Source organism: Panthera tigris, chromosome D1, assembly GCF_018350195.1.
Source record: "Panthera tigris isolate Pti1 chromosome D1, P.tigris_Pti1_mat1.1, whole genome shotgun sequence".
NCBI classification, from domain to species: domain Eukaryota; kingdom Metazoa; phylum Chordata; class Mammalia; order Carnivora; family Felidae; genus Panthera; species Panthera tigris.
Window position 1 is genome coordinate 8647644 of NC_056669.1, and position 20151 is coordinate 8667794.

Consider the following 20151-nt stretch of genomic DNA (forward strand, 5'->3'; position numbering starts at 1 on the left):
GTATGTATTTATTTACTTATTTATTTATTTGGGGTAGGGGCGCCAGTGAATCAGGGGCAGAGAGACAGAGAATCCCAGGAGGGGTGGGTAGGGGGAAGGTTAGAGAAGAGAGAAGTGGGGCTCACCCGCAACGGGGCTTATGTATTACCCAAAGTGGGGCTCATGTTCACCTGAAGCAGGGCTCAAGATCACCCAACGTGGGACTCGAACTCAGGAAACATGAGATCATTACCTGAGAAGTCAGATGTTTAATGACTGAGCCACCCAGGTGCTCAGTATTTTCATTTATGAGTAAGACTCTTTTAAGCTCAGATAGCTTAAAATAGTTCTCCAAACATTACCAACCTGAAGAACACCTATCTGTACCTTCAAAATTATGGACCAGATCTTGAAGGGCACGTGCTATCATCCTTCCTTTTAAACAAAGTGGGTTACAGCACATGTACATTTAAAATAAAAAAATTAAATTTTGCGTAAATATGATTCCCGTGTTTAAAATATTATAAAACATCACTTGACTATTAAATGGAAGCCAATTACTTCATCTTGCGCTCAACTAAACATCAATCTAATCTAACAGAAGAACAACCATCGGGGCGCCTGTGTAGGCGCAATTAGTTAAGCGTCCAACTCTTCGGCTCAGGTCATAATCTCAGTTTGTGGGTTCGAGCCCCACACTGGGCTCTGCACTGACAAGGCAAAGCTTGCTTGGAATGCTCCCTCTCTGCCCCTCCCTTGCTCTCTCTTTCTCTCTCAAAATAAATAAATAAACTTTAAAAAAATCTTGGGGGAAAGAAAGATCATCTATGTAATACCTGAGATAAAGCATGCCTGTTCTACAAAAAATTAAGAAACTGTAAGGGTAATATTGATTATACATAATATTTACCTTAGGCCCTGATTTAAAACTTAACCTCCTGTGCATTTTACTAAGTACAAATTATACCTCAATTATGGTACAGAGTTGTGGAATCACTATGTTGTATACTTGAAAGTAATGTAACACTGTGTGCCAAATATACATCAATAAAAATAAAATTACTTAAATCTCAATTAAAAGTAAAAACTAATCCTTATCTGAAACAAAATTCTACTGTGCTAGTAATCAACTATTCAATTCAATGCTTGAAAAAAAATCTTGAGACAAGAACTGGGGTTGGAATAATAACTGAAACTAAATAACCACAGATTATGAGGTGTCTCATATTCCTGAGTCTTTGGTGAACAGCATGTATTATTTTATCTTCTTAGGAAACTATTACTTCCTCTATAGAATTAAAATTAAGTTTTTTAACTTTTTATTTTTTTCATTATTGTTTTTAAAGTTTGTTTATTTTCAGAGAGAGAGAGTGCAAGTGGGGCACAGAGAGAAAGGGAGACAGAGGATCTTGAAACGGGCTCTGTGCTGAGAGCAGAGATCCTGATGTGGGGCTTGATCTCAAGAACTGTGAGATCATAACCTGAGCCGAAGTCAGATACTTAACCTACTGAGCCATCCAGGCATCCCAGTTTTTAACTTTTTTAAATACTGTTTTGTTTCTTTAAGTTTGTTTATTTAAGTAATCTCTATGCCCAACATGGGGCTCGAACTCAACCCCAAGATCAAGAGTTACATGCTCTTCCAATTAAGCCAGCCAGGCACCCCTAAAAGGTGTTTGAAACTCAGTTTTCAGATGCCTAGTCTAGGGCTCCACTCAGCACGGAGTCTGCTTAAGATTCTCTCACTCTCCTTCTACCCCTCCCCCCACCCCTGCTCGCATGCACTCTCTCTCTGAAAAATAAAAAAATTAAAAATATATGTTTCACTTACCGCTGGGGTAGGAGTCTATCATTAGCCAGGTAGCCCGGTTTATGAATCTCTTTATTATAATCTCCATACTTGGCCTGAACAGCATAGGAAGCCAAAAGAACTGCGGTTTCTGGAGGACAATATATCTCATCATTTAAGATAGCTTCCTTAACTTGAAGGAAGAAAAGTCTCTGGGTTATTTCTTGAATTAATTCCTCAGAAACATCTTCAGGAAAGAATTTAGCTCTAAATTTGAACTGTAAAGGATTCTCTTTTTTAACATCTTGCTGTGTCACCTGGAACGATAATTTCAAACATCATCAACAAAAATGGTAAGTTCACACCAAATTCTTTTTTAGAAGAAAGCAGGATATAAAATATAAATAAGATTCTAAATCCATAAGACTCTAGTGTGTAAGTAAGATTCCAAACTTGTAAGAAGCTTATTCTTTATGTTTAAGTCAAACTGAGTCAGTTACACCTAATATTTATTACACGTTAAGTTTTCAAACAGGAAAAGTGAACATTTCCTTTTTCTAAGATGATAAACTCATGTTAACTTATTGAATTCAAAGACATGACACCTTTAACGACTCAGAGATAATTGTAAAAGGAAGTCTGAGGTCAGTCAGACCCTGCGCTTTCCTAGTACAAATTCATGATCATAACTTCAAAATAACTTAATTACTAGCTGAATTTTATACATATTTTTACCTTTTTATTTAGTTTAAGCCATGTAGAATAACCTTTGCTGTCCACATACTGCAGCCCAAAAAACCAGACCTCACGCAAGCCAACTGTTTTCACCACCTTAAAAAAAAAAGTTCAATTTCAGTTCAACATTCATAGTATAAGGAAATGGTCCTGTATTTCAAAAGAAAGACAAAACCACAGAGGTATTATAGGTATATTCCTTTCTTATAAAGATCTTTCTTAAATGTCATGTATTAATTAAAGGAACATTTCTGAAAATTTAAATTCAGGTTTTATATAGTTTACAATGTCATTTCCATTTTATGTGATCCATTTTTTTACACCTCTTCTTCTTTCTCATCTCTCATCATGACCCCAAGAGATCACAAGAAGTCCAGGAAACAGATACAAAGCTGTCATAATCCCACCTGCCTATTTCAATTTATCTCCACAACTACACAACTGGGTAGGCAAGGCAAATAGTATCATTTTGGTGATAAGAGTCCCTGAGGACATGTAAAAGCCATACCTCCTGATGATCCAGCTGGTGATTTCATGCCCCCTTCTACTATACTCTTCACCTACCGTCAATATAAATATTCTATGTTCTTCCTTCACTGAGCAAGAAACCATTCTTGGAACATGCCCAAATTTTACCCTTCTGCACCTCTGCTCATGCTTCTTCTTCTGCCTAGAATGTTTCTTCTGTACTTGCGCCCCCTTTTGAATAATTTATTCCTCAAGGCCCAGCTCAACTAACACACCTTCTGTGAATGAAGCTGTCCTATTATACAGATAAAATTAATCACTTGTTCCTTAATGTTCCCACAGCACTTTATCTAGTATCTATAGCTACTGGAACATTGATTCTATCTTATCGTAAGTAACTGTATGAGAAGTAGTGTGTCTATTTACCCTCCTTCATTCTTTAAAACTAAGGACAGAGATTACTGTCTTATTCATCTTAATTATGTCACCCTATAAATAATTAGTAGCCCATGGAAGGTACTCAAAAGTATTAGAGTAAATAGAGTGGTGAGCTAGGACCCACCCAAGAATGTACCAACACTTGGAAAAAGCTTATTTTTTTAAAAAAAATCTATTTTAAGATGAAAGTGAGGGAAATGAGCCAGGAGAGGTGAGAGTTTATTAGTATTTTAAAAGCTTGAGAGAAAGATTCAACATTAGTTGTAAGTGATATTCTTGGCTTATTTTTTAAAAATAGCTAACAACAGGGGTGCCTGGGTGGCTCAGTCGGTTAAACTCCAACTTCAGTCCAGGTCATGATCTCACTCACAGTTGTGAGTCTGAGCGCCGTGTCAGGCTCTGTACTGACAGCTCAGAGCCTGGATCCTGCTTCAGATTGTGTCTCCCTCTCTCTCTCTCTCTCTGCCGCTCCCCTGTTCACACCCTGTCACTGTCTCAAAAATAAGTAAATGTTAAAAAAATTCTTTTTTAAACATATCTAAAAATGTGTCAGGCTTTTGGATTTCAAGATAGCATACTGAACCCTTCAGTTGACTTTCCTTCTCTTGAAAAATTCAGTGAAATTACACACACCAAAAAAATTAAAAATAAGAAAAAAACATTTAGCTCTGCTAGGAAAAGTTATCATCAAAAAACCAAAAACAAATTTCTACATGATATGGGATATAAAGACTCACACTGATGCAAAAACTGATCAATGCCAAACAACCAAAACTTGAAGCTACACAAAGAAGATCCCAAGTAATTTAACTTTGGCAAAAGACAGTTTGTCCCATCAGAGCCAAAGAATATATTCCAGCTCAGAGCAGCAGAGTAAGAAACTTACTTAGGTCAAAAGCAAGGGAGAGAAATGTATCAAAGTAGCTGCCTCAACTGTTGCCTTTAGGCTTTGCCAGATTCATGAGCTTGCTAAGGAAAGGCGGGATCTGCCACAGTGGGCACAAAGGGCAGTACCTTAACTAACTGGAGACCATCACAACAAACACCAGGAAGAACAAGAAGGCTCAGCTGTGAAATTCTTTAAAAGGCCCTATCTCTTCAGTGCTTTTCCTACTACTTCTCAAAGGGTTCTCAGAAACTTTCAGACACATACTTTTGTACGTAAAAACATACTTGAGGAAGCGGGTGCCTGAGTGGCTTAGTCAAACGTCTTGACTCTTGACTTCGATTCAGGTCATGATCTCATGGTTTGTGGGTTCAAGTCCTGAGCAGCCTGCTTGGGATTCTCTCTGTCTCCCTCTCTGCCCTCCCCAACTCTGGCTCTCTTGAGCATGCTCTTTCTCACACTCTCAATAAATACATAAACTTAAAAAAAAAATACTTGGGTACTTAACTACAATATATGTATACTTATCTATAAATTATGCACAGGCAAAAATCACAGTAATACATTATAAAACATGTATTTTTAAAGTAACTTGAAAAAGGACAAAAATATAAATAAACATTTTAATTTTTTTTTCTTGCATCCTAACAGATCATATTGAACACTTCTTAGGGGTGCGAATACTCTAATCCCACAGGTGGAAGCTGTAAGTGAAGGATAATGTGGGAAGAATCAGGCAGTAAACCAAAGGACCCCAAGCACTCAATTAGAGCCCCCTATGCACAGCAGCTGGCCTCAAGCTCATCATGATCAGAAGTAAGGCCTTGCTACAGATGGATTTAGGTTGCTATGGACCCTTGTTTGAAAGGACCCCTATCTCTAGCCCGCTCCTGGTCAGACCCTAAACCTACCTACCTGCCAACCCACTCCATATGCTCACTATACTCAAGGTAAAGCCTGGTTTTAGATCCTAACATTTGGACTCAAGAGAAGTTGTCAGGAAACAACAGTGACTCCAAGAAATAACTGCTTAGGGAGCACATTACAGATAACGATACTCCTTATCTAGAACTTCACTTATACTATGAGCTGGGTGTGTATCAAATGCTGTCCTATGTACTTTTCCATGGATGGATTCTCACTTAACTCACAACAACCTCCTCAGGGAAGAAGAGTGCAATCACCATCCTCATTGTACAAATGAAACAAATGAGGCAAAGCAAGTAATTTGTGCAAATCAAACAGCTAGAGCTGGGACTCTACCGCAGGCAGTGTGGCTCCAGAACCCACACTCTTATACTACACAGTATTGCACTATAATAAAGGAGGTGTCCTTTCCCCCTGCTATCCAAACGAAAGCAACTCTGCTTCATAAAAAACAAGTATCTTATTTCTCATATGCAATACCAAAAAGGCCCACTTGCTCATTAGTTTTTGACTAACACAAACACTGCACTATGACGTTTCAACTTGCTACAAAGTAAGTACAATGAATGCTGACTCCATTAAAACTTTTCAACTGTTAATTTACTTTGTGGGGGAGGAGCAGAGACAGAGGCAAAGAGAATCCCCAAAAGACTCTGGGCTGACAACACAGGGCTCAATCCCACAAACTGTGAGTCACGACCTGAGCTGAAATCAAGAGTTGAATGCTTAACCAACTGAACCATTCAGGCACCTCTCCATTCACATATTTATTAAAGTAAAGTAAGATAAGCTATATATTCACAAACAGGAAGCCGAGAAGAATCAACAGAAGAGGATATCATATTAGTTCACAAGGTAAGATGTGTATAAGGTATGGTGCATGTAGCTGCTTATGATTTTGCTTTAAGAATTTGCTCACTCACAAAAAAACCTTTCATCTTACAGAAAGACCTTACCAGGGCTTTCAAGATCATCAATTACCTAATCAGGAAGATTAAGTATACTTTGTTAAGAAAAGAAACAACTTCCCAGGGATTTCTGAATTTTATATCATATTTTGGATCGGTATGTGATAGAATGCTACATAATAAAACCAAAATATCTACAAGGTTACTTATTGCTGTACACTAGAAATTCTGTCTCCTGTTCTGTTCTCTAAGTTCAAGGAAGTCTAACCACAGACTACTGCTCTCTGCTCAGCTCAGATGTAAAAGTTGACGTAAACATCCACCCCGGAATCTCATGCCTTGCAAAATCTATCACCTTTCTCCCTTTTGCAATCAAGTCAACCTGCCTAACCACTTGGCCTCTGGGTACCAATCTCTTTCCTTCCCTTCTCAATAAAACATCAGTTACATCATCATACTGCAAAACCTGGGAAACTTAAAGCGTTTCATGCTCTACCCACTGAGCTAGCCGGGCACACCTGGGGAGCTTAAAAAACAAACAAACAAACAAAAAAAAAAAAACTAATGATTTACAGTAGGCCCCAATTAAATCAGAAGCTCTGGAGGAGGTTTCCAAGCATTGCTTTTTGTTTTTTTAAAGCTCCACTGGTGACTCAAATGTGCACTCAAGAGTGAGACAACAAAGAGAAGACCCATAGTCCAAATTCCTTAATATGACACCCATGTTCACTTATCATGAGGTTACAACACCAAACAGATGTTAGGTACCTCCTTATAGCCTATAGTTCCCTGTGCCTCTGCTCCTGCCATCCCCTCTGTCTAGGATCTCCACCCACCCCACTTTGCACAGTATCTTTGAATCCTTTTTTTGTCCTCATTACAATGCTTTAGATAGCAGATGTTAAAGAAATACCTGCTAAATGGTGTTGGGAAAACTGGACAGCAACATGCAGAAGAATGAATCTGGCCCACTTTCGTACACCATACACAAAAACAAACTCAAAGTAGATGTAAGACCTAAATGTGAGACAGGAAACCATCAAAATCTTGAGAAGAAAACAGGCAGCAACCTCTCTGACCTTGGCCACAGCAACTTCTTAACTGACATGTCTCCAGAGGCAAGGGAAACAAAAGCAAAAATGAACTACTGGGACCTCATCAAGATAAAATCTTCTGCACAGCGAAGGAAACAATCAACAAATCTAAAAGGCAGCCTACCAAATAGAAGATATTTGCAAATGACGTATCTGATAAAGGGTTCAAGAACTACAAACTCAACACCCAAAAAACAAATGATCCTGTGAAGAAATGGGCAGAAGATATGAACAGACACTTTTCCAAAGAAAACATCCAGAGATGAAGATACTCATCATCAGGGAAATACAAATCAAAACCACAATGAGAAACCACCTCACACCTGTCAGAATGGCTAACATTAACAACTCAGGCAACAACAAAAGCTGGCGAGGATGCAGAGAAAGAGGATCTCTTTTGCACTGCTGGTGGGAATGCAAACTGGTGCAGCCACTCTAGAAAACAGTACAGAGGCTCCTCAAAAAACTAAAAATAGAACTACCCTATGATCCAACAATTGCATGTTTAGGTATTTACCCAAGGGATACCAAAATACTGATTTGAAGGGGAACATGCACCCCAATGTTTATAGCAGCATTATCAACAAGAGCCAAAGTATGGAAAGAGCCCAGAGCCCAATGTCCACTGACTGATGAATGGATATAGAAGATGTGGGGTATGTGGGATATAGAAGATGTGGGAGATATATATATATATATATATATATATATATATATATATATAATGGAATATTACTCAACGATCAAAAAGAATAAAATCTTGTCATGTGCAACAAAGTGGATGGAAGTAGAGTGAAATGTGCTAATTGAAATAAGTCAGTCAGAGAAAGACCAGTACCATATGATTTCACTCATGTGGAATTTAAGAAACAAAACAGATGAACACAGGGGAAGGGGAAAATAAGAGGGAAGTAAAGCATGAGACTCTTAACCATAGAGACCAAACTGAGGGTAGATGGTGGGAGGGAGGTGGGGGATGGGTAAAATGGATGATGGGTACTCAGGAGGGCACTTGTGATGAGCACTGGGCGTTATATATAAGTGATGAATCACTAAATTCTACTCCTGAAACCATTACTACACTGTATGTTAACTAACTTGGATTTAAACAAACAAAAAGATACAAACAGAAAAAAAAAACAAAACCTAATAATTAATTTTAAAAAGTCCTATCTCTCAAATGCAGGAATGAGAAACAACAGTGTCTGTACCGCTGTGCCAGATATCTTGAATAGGTACCGTGAAAAATTTCAAGTGCCACATTGCTGCAATACCAGTAAAATCACAGAAAAACATACAAAGAAGTTGCAACATATTCCACTCTACATTGTCAAGAGCTGCATACTTCATGTGGTTAAATGATACCTGGTCAAAAAGCTGCTTGCCAGTTGTATTGGGCTGAATGGCAAACTCCAGCTCAGCATCCATAGTGGTCACTCTTACGTTGATCTGCAGTAAAAACAGAAGGGAAAATCACTAGGATACAGAATATATTTATTAAGTATTAAACATGAGAAAATATTATCTGATTTATAAAATAAAGCATAATGTGCAGGCAATAAAGAGCTACTCCATAATTGTACCTAGTATTTTCTTTATTAAAATAACCAACTTTGGGGCGCCTGGGTGGCTCAGTCGGTTAAGCGGCCGACTTCGGCTCAGGTCATGATCTCGCGGTCTGTGAGTTCGAGCCCCGCGTCGGGCTCTGTGCTGACAGCTCAGAGCCTGGAGCCTGTTTCAGATTCTGTGTCTCCCTCTCTCTGACCCTCCCCCGTTCATGCTCTGCCTCTCTCTGTCTCAAAAATAAAATAAAAAAAACATTAAAAAAAAAAAAAATAACCGGGGCGCCTGGGTGGCGCAGTCGGTTGAGCGTCCGACTTCAGCCAGGTCACGATCTCGCGGTCCGTGAGTTCGAGCCCCGCGTCAGGCTCTGGGCTGATGGCTCGGAGCCTGGAGCCTGTTTCCGATTCTGTGTCTCCCTCTCTCTCTGCCCCTCCCCCGTTCATGCTCTGTGTCTCTGTCTGTCCCAAAAATAAATAAAAAACGTTGAAAAAAAAAATTAAAAAAAAAAAAAAAAATAACCAACTTTGATTTTAATCACAGGAAATCTAAAATCTATTTGAAAAAGAACTTACAAAGTCCTCTTTTAAAAACATTTATTGACTTTTTGGCATATAGTAGGCACTAGGCCATGACCTTTCCATGTTCTCATTCAGCCCCTGCAACAATACTAGGAAATATAGTCATTTCTATAGAAACTAAAAGAGTTCCCATTATTTGCCCACAGGGGTATCAAACAGCAGAGTAGGTATTTCAACTGAGCCATAACTCCAAATTCTCTGAATGTCATTCACTATCCTGTATTTCTTTCAACACAAAATTCAGATAGTTTTATTCATATTGCAAATATACTGACTTTATAAAAAGCATTCTTTGACCTCTGTTAGACTCTATCCTAAATTCTCTTTTGTATAAATACCTTTCTAACTGGGTATCTCACCAAAATCTTAATATGCCTTAATGAAAATAATTTTAAGGGGCACCCGGGTGGCTCAGTCAGTTGAGCGTCCGACTTCAGCTCAGGTCATGATCTCGCAGTTCGTGAGTTTGAGCCTCGCTTTGGGCTCTGTGCTGACAGCTCAGAGCCTAGAGCCTGCTTCGGATTCTGTGCCTCCCTCTCTCTCTGCCCCTTCCCCACTCATGCTCTCTGTCTCTCAAAAATGAATAAACGTTGGGGCACCTGGGTGGTTCAGTCAGTTAGGTGGCCGACTTTGGCTCAGGTCATGATCTTGCGGTGAGTTCGAGCCCCGCATCAGGCTCTGTGCTGACAGCTAGAGCCTGGAGCCTGCTTTGGATTCTGTGACTCCCTCTCTGTCTGCCCCTCTCCCACTCATGCTCTGTCTCTCTTGCTCTCAAAACTAAATAAACATAAAAAAATTAAAAAAAAAAAAGAATAAACGGTAAAAAAAAAATTTTTTTTAAAGAATTTTAATTCCAGAGTATCATCTTCATTTAGAGTTTACCATCATGTGGTACAAATGTACCTTTTTAACTCATACTATTAGAACTCTAAATGTGACTTATTTCCCCTTTACATTTACATTCCCCCTGCACATGTAGCCTTTATCTGAAATACGTTCTCTAATCAAATAAACCTAACCAATCTACCCTTCTTTAAAATAATGCCTATTAGGAAATATGCATACACATATACATGTAGCATACATAAACAATGAAGCATAACAACATAAACCCTATTGTCATAGAATATGTATTTGGTCTTCATTCTGTTTCTTGGCAGAGAGTTCCTAAAGCCCCTGGAATTTCCTGAATGACAGAAGTGAGTGGAGCATTTTTTGTTACTCACAAGCCCCTTTCAACCACACCTGAGTTTAAGTGACTCCAGATGGGCCCGTACACACTTCATGATGGGGGCTGGTAACCACAAGAACCAAGCATGTGATTACAGCCACTACCCTAATCTCCAAAGAGAGGAGGCTGGGCAGTTGGGTTAATCGTCACTGGCTGTACGTGATTTGATCAATTGTACCTACATAAAGGACACCTCATAAAAAACCTTCAACAAAGGGGTTCACAGAGAGCTTCCAAGTTGATGAATGCATCCACGTACAAAGAGAAAGGTGGACTGCAAACTCTACAAGAACAGAAGCTCCCCTGCTCTGGACCTTCCTGGACTTTGCCCTAGGTGCCTCCTCTTCCTCTGTGTCTTTCATTTGTATCCTTATAATATCCTTTGTATTAACCAGTAATAATAAGTAAAAGTGTTTCTCTGAGTTCGGTAAGCTGTTCCAGTGAATTACAGTACCTGAGGAGGGGACCGTGGGAATCTCCAATGTGTAGCCAAGCTAGAAATGTGGGTAACATGGAGATCCACTATTTGGGATTGGTGTCTGGAAGCGACAGCAGTCCAGTGGGACTGAGCCCTTAACACGGACTGTCTGTGCTAATCCGGGTAGGTGGTGTCAGAATGAATTCAACGGCAGAACCCACAACTGATGAGTACACAGAACTACAGAACTGCTTGATGTGGAAAACCTATACAACTATCACCAGAAACCGAGTAATGAAAAAGTTTTTCTTTACCCATATATCTACCACTCAATTTAATAACAAGAAATGGCAAATTATGCTGTGGATACCAATCTATTTCTTCTGAATTTCCCTGTCCTCAATCCCCCACAGGTGAGCAATAAACTGAATTTTTTGTCTGTCATTCTTTTTTTTCAAATAATACTTTTGAGGTGGCACCTGGGTAGCCCAGTCAGTTAAGCACCTGACTTCGGCGGAGGTCATGATCTCGTGGTTTGTGGGTCAGAGCCCCATGCCGGGCTCTGTGCTGACAGCTCAGAGCCTGGAGCCTGCTTTGGATTCTCTATCTCCCTCTCTCTCTCTCCCCTTCCCTGCTCCTGCTCTCTCTCCCTCATAAATAAATACATAAACAAACATTAAAAAAAAAAAAAAGAATAGTTTTGGGGCACCTGGGTGGCTCAGTTAAGTGGCTGCCTCCTGATTTCAGCTCAGGTCACGATCTCACAGTTGGTTCGTGAATCTGAGCCCTGTATCAGGCTCCATGCTCACAGTGGAGAGCCTGCTTTGGATCCTGTCTCCCTCTCTCTGCCCGTCCCCTGCATGCACAGTCACGCACTCTCAAAACTAAATAAAGGTAAAAGAAAATTAAAAACAAAATAGCTTCACCACAAATGTGGGTATCTCTATGTAAAATATTTAGTTTTTCTTGATTTTTAACTGTGTTAAAGTTGTACAGTACTGAATAAGAAAGTCTTCTTTCTTGATATGGGCAATGGCTACAGAAGTATATTTTACTTTATGAAAATTCATCAACTAAACACAATATGTTCTTCTCAGTATGTATATTCTATTTCAATAAAAAGTTTATGGGCACCTGGATGGCTTGGTCAACTAAGCATCTGACTCTCAATTTTGGCTCAGGTCATGATCTCATGGTTTGTGAGATCAAGCCTCCTGTCAGGTTCTGCACTGACAGCACAGAGCCTGCTTGGGATGCTCTCTCCCTCTCTTTGCCCTTCAACCCGTGATCTCTCGCTTGCTCTCAAAATAACATTAAAGAAAAAAGTTTCAACAAATGTTTTTTCACCTTTGTATTTCTAAAATCCATTGATTTTTTGTGAGTAGTTATAATTCATTCATTTCTATTGCTATACAATTATTGCCAGAAAATAATTTACCCACTTTCTCGTCAATGGACATTGTTTCTAATTTTTTGGTTATCAAGAATACGGTTATGAACACTCCTGTATATGTCTCCTAATACGTATATATCTGAGTGTCTCTAGAAGTAAATACTCCAATGAAGTCCTGGGTAATAAAGTATGAAGTCAAATTTACCATGAAAAAGTGAACTGTCTTCCAACAACAGAAGTCCTGCTGATCTGTATTTTCACTAACAACGGGTATTACCGGATTTTTAAAATATCTGACAATCCAGTGGGTATAAAATGGTATCTCTATACGGTCTTACTGAGCAGATCTGATTCCAAAAGAGGTTGAGAACATTTTCATAGGTATAGTGTGCAGAAGTCTACGGCAGCCCCCATGATCTTCATCCCCTGATGTCACCCTCATGATTATGTTACATTACACGGGAGAAGGCATTTTTTTAGATGTACTTGACCTCACCTACAGATGTAGTTGACCTCAAAATTGAAGGATTGTGTGTGAGTGGAGCTAAGCTATTCACAGAAGTCCTTTAAAAGCAAAGTGTTTTTTTCTGACTGGTTGCAAAAGTCACAAAAATTCAAAGTGTGACAGGAATTTGACGTAAAAGAGGTTCTCCACTGGTGAATTAAAGGGGCCATGGGCAAGGACCTGACACCAGCCTCTAGGAGCTAAGAGTGGTCCCTGGCCAACAGCTAGTAGGAAAATGGGAACTTCAGCCTCCAGTAATTAAAGATGGATCATTTTTGCAAGAAATGAATTCTGCCAATAGGAATACACTTGAAAGAAGACCCTGAGTTCCGGAGGAGAATGCAGCTGGGATAGACCTTGATTTCAGGCTAGGGAGACCCTGAACAGAGAACCTACCCAATCATATCATCCCTTATTTCTAACCTACAAAAATATGAGATAATAAATGGGTACTGCTTTAAGCTACTAAATTTGTGGTAATTTGTTAAAGAATAACAAAACTAATATATTATGTTTATTGACCACTCAGTCTCCTCATCTTTGGAGACGTCTGTTAACATCTATTGCTTATTTTTCTACTGGGTTGTTTTTTTGTTTTTGTTTTTTCTCACTACTATGTAGCCAATCTTTACATATCCTACATACTAATACCTTGATAATTATTTGTATCACAAAAAAAAAAAAAATCTTCTCCCAGTTTGTAGTCTGTCATTCTACTTTGAAGTGTCCTTTATGATAAACATATTAACTTTAATGTTGAAGATATGTTGTATTTATGGGTGTCACTATTTTGGGCCATATTTAAGAAATCTTTCTCTACTCTGGATTCTTGAAGATACTCTTCTATTTCATACTAAAGTTGTTTTTCATAACTTGTCTTCAATGATTTTTGCTTATGATTTGAGGTAGAGATCCAATTTCATTTTTTAATCCCCATGAGGATAATGACATGGGGATTTAAAACATCTAAGTGATGTATATTGATTAGTTAATTTGCAAGTTAATTTGAAGTTAATTTGAAGACAACTGAAACATATCAAATATCTACAGGTCTGGGGTCTGAATTTGCGCTATTCTTTTGCACTGGTTGACGTACTACTCTGTCAAAACCACGCTGTTTTAATTACTACATCTTTCAAAAGTCTTGGTATCTGGTAGGAAAAGTCTCTCCTCATTATCTTTAAGACTTCTTGGCTATTCTTGGTTCTTTTTTCTTGTTCCTGACTTCACAGAAAATCGTAAATTTTCAAAATACCTATGATTTAAAATGGAACAACACTAAATTCATTAGTCTCCTGAGGTGAGAAATAACATCTTTTCAATACTGACTCTTCCCATCCATGACTGTGGTTCTCTCTGTGCATTAATTTAAGTCTTCTTTAAAATCTTCCAAAAAGTGTTTCTAATTTTCTCCCTAAAAATTCTATTAATTTGGGTACCTGGCTGACTCAGTCAGTACAATGTGTGACTCTTGATCTCAAGGTTGTAAGTTCAAGCTCCCCCCTACTGGGTGTAGAGATTACTTAAAAAAAATAAAATCTTAAAAAAATCATATTAATCATTTGTTAGATATCGTTCCCATATATCACTATGATTTTGTCACTATTATAAATACATGTCCACTATCCGTTGATATCCCAAAGGCGTTGAAAACAAGTTTATTAGCTAATTTCTAGCAAAACCTTATTAACATGAAGTGATGGGTGACTAGCTGGTGAGTTTAATTATCCCATTTCAAATGAATACTCACACACTGACATAGAAAAACATTAATGTTTTTGAGGTGATATACCAGGTCTTGAGGGAAGCTTCATGACATGACAGAGACACATAATAAAGTATATATTCACCTTTATAAAATCCAAAAGATTCCAAATATTGAAACTCATGTAGCTTAAAGAGTTTCAAACAAAAGATTGTAGATTTGATGAAATATTTTTCCATAACATAATTGTTTCTCCTTTTGCTTTTGTAGAAATGCAACTCGTTTCTACACTGATCATTTTATCAGGGGTTTCCCTGCTAATTGTTATGACAGGGCTGTAAATTTCCATGTTTATATAAATCAGGGGTCAGACTGGGATCCCCTCTCTCTGCCCCTCCCCCACCTGTGTACGTGCGAGCTCTCTCTCTCTCTCAAAATAAACATTTAAAAGTATATACACAGGTCTGCAGAAGTGTGACTTGACCAAGTTTACGTATCTACTAAATATAAAACTAAGCCAATAGATCAGTGGAAAACACAGAAATCAAATTAATATACAATTTATATCTACCTGCACATATAATTTTGAATCCTTACTCTAAGGAATAATACATCAATGTTTTCCACTCAATTATAGTAACAGTTTGCTAAAGTAACTATAAACTTTCATATTCCTATCAGAAATATTAGAGCTCCAGTTGATTCCCATTCTTACCAACACTTGATATTATCAAGCTCTAATTTTAGCCATTATAGTGACTATAAAGTGGTATATCTCACTGTAGTTTTGTGTTTCCCTGTAACTAAAGACATTGAGCATCTTTTCATGTGTCCGCTAGCTATCAATATATGTTCTTTTGTAAAACATCTGTTCAAAGTTTTTGCCCATTTTTTAAAAACTGGGTTATCTTACGGAGTTCTAAAGGAACTGTATATTCAATTACTTTCTCCTGTTCTGTTTCATCTTTTCATTTTCTCATTGCTCTCTTTCAAAGGACAAAAGTTTTTAATTATGATGAAATCCAATGTGTTTTTTAAACGGTTCAAACTTTCGAAAGAAGTAAAAATACAAAATAAATGGTTAAAACTTCCTGTATGTTATCTAAGAAACTTTACCTACCCCAGGGTCACAAAAATGTTTTCTTCTAGCAGTTTTACAGTTTGACCTTTTGTATTTAGATCTATGATCCACTTAGGGTTAATTCGGTGTGTAAATTGTGAGGTAAGGTCCAGTGTTCATATTCTTCTATATGGATAACCCTTTGTTCCAAACCATTTGTTGGAAAGAATTTTATTTTTTATTATTTATTTATTTTTTAATTTTTATTGAATTGTGTGAAAGTCTTGTAAAAAATCTAATGAATGCATATGGGTAGTTGCATTTTTGTTTCACTGATTCCATTATCTACCAACACCACATTATCTTATCTTTGTAGTTTGTGAACAGGTCTTAAGATACAGAAGTGTAAGTTTTCCAACTTTTTTCTTTTTAAAAATTGCTTTAGCTCTTCCATATAAATGTTGGCAGTTCTACAGACGTTTTACAATCAGCTAATCAATGTCAGCCAAAGAAGCCTCCTTGGATTGAAGTGATGAAATTGCATTCATTCTACCATTACATTGGGTACAAATGACACCTTAATAGTATTTTCTACACATATCTATGAACATTACAGAATATTATCCTGCAAATTTAAGTCGTTAACTTCCCACAAGTTTTCACTGTAGAGATCTCGTACAGTTTCTGTAAATTTATTCCAAAGTATTTCATATCTTTGATGGAGTTACAAATACATTTTTTTTACTTCATTTTTCAAATTTTATACAAGGATATAAGAAAGGCTAGTGATTTTTAAAAATATAAGCCTGTGTCCAACAATCTTGCTAAGTTCAGTTATTAGTTCTAGTAGTTGGTTTTTAGATTCCTGAAGACTGTGTCATCTGCAACAACGCAAATGTACTCTGTTACCTACCTGCTGAGTCTTTAAAGTAATTCCAAAGAGATATTCATGTCAGGAAACTCAAATAGCTATAACCAATGACTTTCTTAAAAAGGTAACTGGCCAAAAGAAACACTGGAAAACAACACCTCAATTTTGTTAGATGAAGCAAAAACATTTATCCCAAGAAAAAAGGAATAAATCTTAGTCAAAAACTATATAATTATACAACTAAGTAAAATCATACATACACCCTTAAACTAAAAAATCTAAGACTATACAATATCAGCATCGGTGTCACTAGAATCAAAGCTAGAACTATGAGAAAATTAATGCATGGATCCTTCCAACCTCTTATTACTTCCTCCTGCTTAACAAGAAGTTACTATTTACTGAGCACCGAATGTTCCCAGTTCTCATAATTCTCACCAAGATCTCTTAAGTAACTAATTACATCTCCATTTTTTATATGAGGAAATTAAGAATTGGAGAGTCTGAAGTAATCTAACAAAGGTCACAGAGGGTAAGCAGCAGAGCCAGGATACAAATGAAGACGTCTGGCTCCAGAACCCACGAATCTTAACTACAGTGTTACCTGTACCTCTTTTTCATTAGTTCACATAATGCTTCATTCTAGCCACATTAATCTAAAACAAGCCACCAGCAGCAGGATCAGTGCCTTTTTCTTCCCCAACGACTCTACCATAATATTTTGCCTTGTTCCGAAAGGAACTTAATGCTACTGACATTTTATTAAGTAAGTAGTGGTAAAAGCAGCGGTAAAAATACACTTACTGGTTTCGGCATTTTCCTTCTCTTTTTGTCACCTTCTTTAAAAATTCACGTTTATGAATTCTGTTGTCACCTTCAGTTAAAGAAAAAAGAAAGCAAAAGAGATCTATTACTTTCTAATTCTCTAAAAATATTTATACTGTGATTTCAAATAGCACACATGTCAAACAACATCATATAAAGCACACCAATCACCAACTCCAAGTTTTAATTCAGTCAGAGACAACACAAAGCAAGGAAGCAAGACTGCTACGGATCCAAATACTGTCTCTGTCTGAGTCAGGTTCACCTCTACACTCAGCCTGGTAGAGAAAGGAATATAGTCAAGGGGAAGACACAGATTCAAATTCTAAAGAGATGAACTCAAAAACACTTTCTGACCTTTTTTTCTGTACACCAAAGACAAAAGGAAATTCTGATTAATGTAAATTCTAAAAAGGTAACTTTTAAAGAAAATTATTTTCTCTTGGAATTTAAAAAACCCAATTCCAATTTCTCTTGGAATTTAAAACAATTTAAAAATTGTATCAAGTAGTTTATTCACCCAAGGTGTATTAAACAGTCATAGACCACACACTAGCAATCTGCATGCTACTCACAAGTAAACTGGTGGCCTTCACTGAAATTTAGAGTTGTCCTTAAGACCAATGTTAAATTCTAGCTTCTCCCTGTAAAGCAAAAGTGAATCCTAATCCAAGAAACCCATCATGCTATACTGTCTTAGAACAAACGTTCTTAAAAACATCTAACAAACCAACCAGAAGATCTAACATTCTTAACCATTAGTCCAGAAAAAATGATTATTCCAGTTTGAAGAGCCACAGTGAGGTACATTAGATAAATCACTTAAAAATCAGCTTCCGCTGATAATCTCTCTGCTGTGAAAATTTACCCACTATACTAGCATCGATATATAATTTTGTTTTAAAACTATATTACAGCTTTTTAAGATGCTATAATTAATGAAGCAGAAAACTGTCCAAATTGGAAAAAAATGAAACACTGAAGTCATTTCCCTAAATTTTATTCAATCATGTGCCAATAAATCTCTCTTTAAAAGGAACCTCCTCCTGAGATATTTTTTATCTAACAGTTGAACCATGGAATTCATTTCCTTAACTCTTAGCTAGGGAAATGTTAACACTCCCTTCCTACAGTCACCTACTTTGATGAACCTTCAATGTTCCTCAGACCTATCTCATTCTCTATCCCCTTTTCTTCCTCCTATTATTTATTGTCTGAGTTCAGATCCTTACCATCTCAGGTCCTCAAACCTCCTCAAAACTGACCTGCCCTTCACATCATTTCTAAGTTAGTAATTGCCAAATCTGTCTCTCTAGAACTTGCCTAACTTGCCTTGCTCAAAGTCTAAAGATTATCTCAAATATAACATGACCAAAACATATTTAAATCTCTACCCCATAGCCAAATCTGATTTTCTCCAAGTCTTGGTAACACATTTCTAGAAAGTTATAGTATTCTTTCAGGATTTCTTTATATGTACTACATTGGTGGTTATGATCCTCTTTTCATTCTTAATACTGTTAAATTTTACCTTCCCTTTTGCTTGATTAATCTTGCCAGAAGTTTGCTTTAGTTTAGCTGTCTAAAGGTCAGCTTTCAGTTTGGTTAATCTTCTGTTTCTTTTATTGTTCTTTTTTTGTTGTTGTTAATTTCTCTCTTTTTCCTCATCATTTTTCTTCTCATTAGCTGGCTTTACTCCGTGGCTCATTTTCTAATTCCTAAAATTAAACCTTTAAGTAACTCCCAGTATTTTTTCTTTTCTAGTATGTACATTAAGGGCATAAACTAAATATGCCCAAGTATAAGGCAACTCCAAATATAAAGTATCCCCTTTTTTGTCAATGAGAATATTTAAAAATAATTTTTATCACCTGAATATGTAAAATAATCAAGTATGTACATTAGTATAGATATTAAAAACACATGATCTATAAAATACTGAAAAAGTTGACTTCATCTCTTACTTCAGAGAACATAGAACTTCTTTAAACTCCACACACAAATGAGACATGAAAGTCTATATGACAACTTCTTGCATCACAGCAAGGTTTCCAGATTATACAGGCACTTTTTGAATCAGTATATAATACTACCATTAAAGTTTTTATCCCAAGCTACACTATCCATTTATATAAAACACTAGGAATTTTTCTTGTTTGTACTGTTGGAATATTTTAGTATCTACAGTGTAACCACTATATTATTTTTTTAAAAACCAGATCTATTCTAGATTTACCTCTTTTTTAATGTTTAAACCACTTAGTAAATGGGCTCTGTGAACTTTCCAAACTCCCATGTACTAAAGGCATTTCAGGTCAATGTGCCTGTCTTCAAAAATATTTCCAAGCCCAAGAAAAAGAACAGAGCAGTGACAGAGTTCCTAAAAACATAAATATAAATCTCCTTTTCTGGGGAATATTTTTAAAACGTCTTGCCTTATATTTAAAACCGTATCATTTCTCTAAGCATCACTTCAGTGGTTTCCATCTCTCTCTCTCTCTCTGTGTGCAACATTCCTCGAATCATTAATTCTCTTCCACTGTTTTTATGTTTTATGTCTTTGATAGTTTGGCATTTCAGTAATTATATATTCTTATTCCTAGAAATTCGTTTTCAGCTTTTAAAAAAAAATCTTAATAATGCCATGCTATTTTACAACATTTTGAATCTTCCGTTTATCCCTATGTTTATTTTCTCTCACTATAAAATTATTCTATTTTCAATTCAGTATGGCTTATTTCTTTACAGTTTTAATTTTAGACAGAAAGCTCATGTCCC

The 20151-nt window shown here is 36.9% G+C and overlaps 1 protein-coding gene across 3 annotated transcripts in view; it reads right to left on the reverse strand.

The window, feature by feature from the left end:
* RDX (radixin) overlaps positions 1-20151 on the reverse strand; it is a 95014-nt gene that overhangs the window by 61512 nt on the left and 13351 nt on the right. For 2 of the 3 annotated variants that reach the window (XM_042957703.1, XM_042957701.1), the window contains exons 2-5: positions 17353-17422; positions 8590-8673; positions 2504-2599; positions 1811-2085 (exon numbers count right to left, since the gene is read on the reverse strand). In XM_042957703.1, coding sequence (XP_042813637.1) covers positions 1811-2085; positions 2504-2599; positions 8590-8673; positions 17353-17364 — 467 coding nt within the window. In that variant the 5' untranslated portion in view covers positions 17365-17422. Of the gene's footprint in view, positions 1-1810; positions 2086-2503; positions 2600-8589; positions 8674-17352; positions 17423-17948; positions 17972-20151 lie in introns of those variants that run through there. The other variant, XM_042957702.1, reaches the window with a different exon arrangement.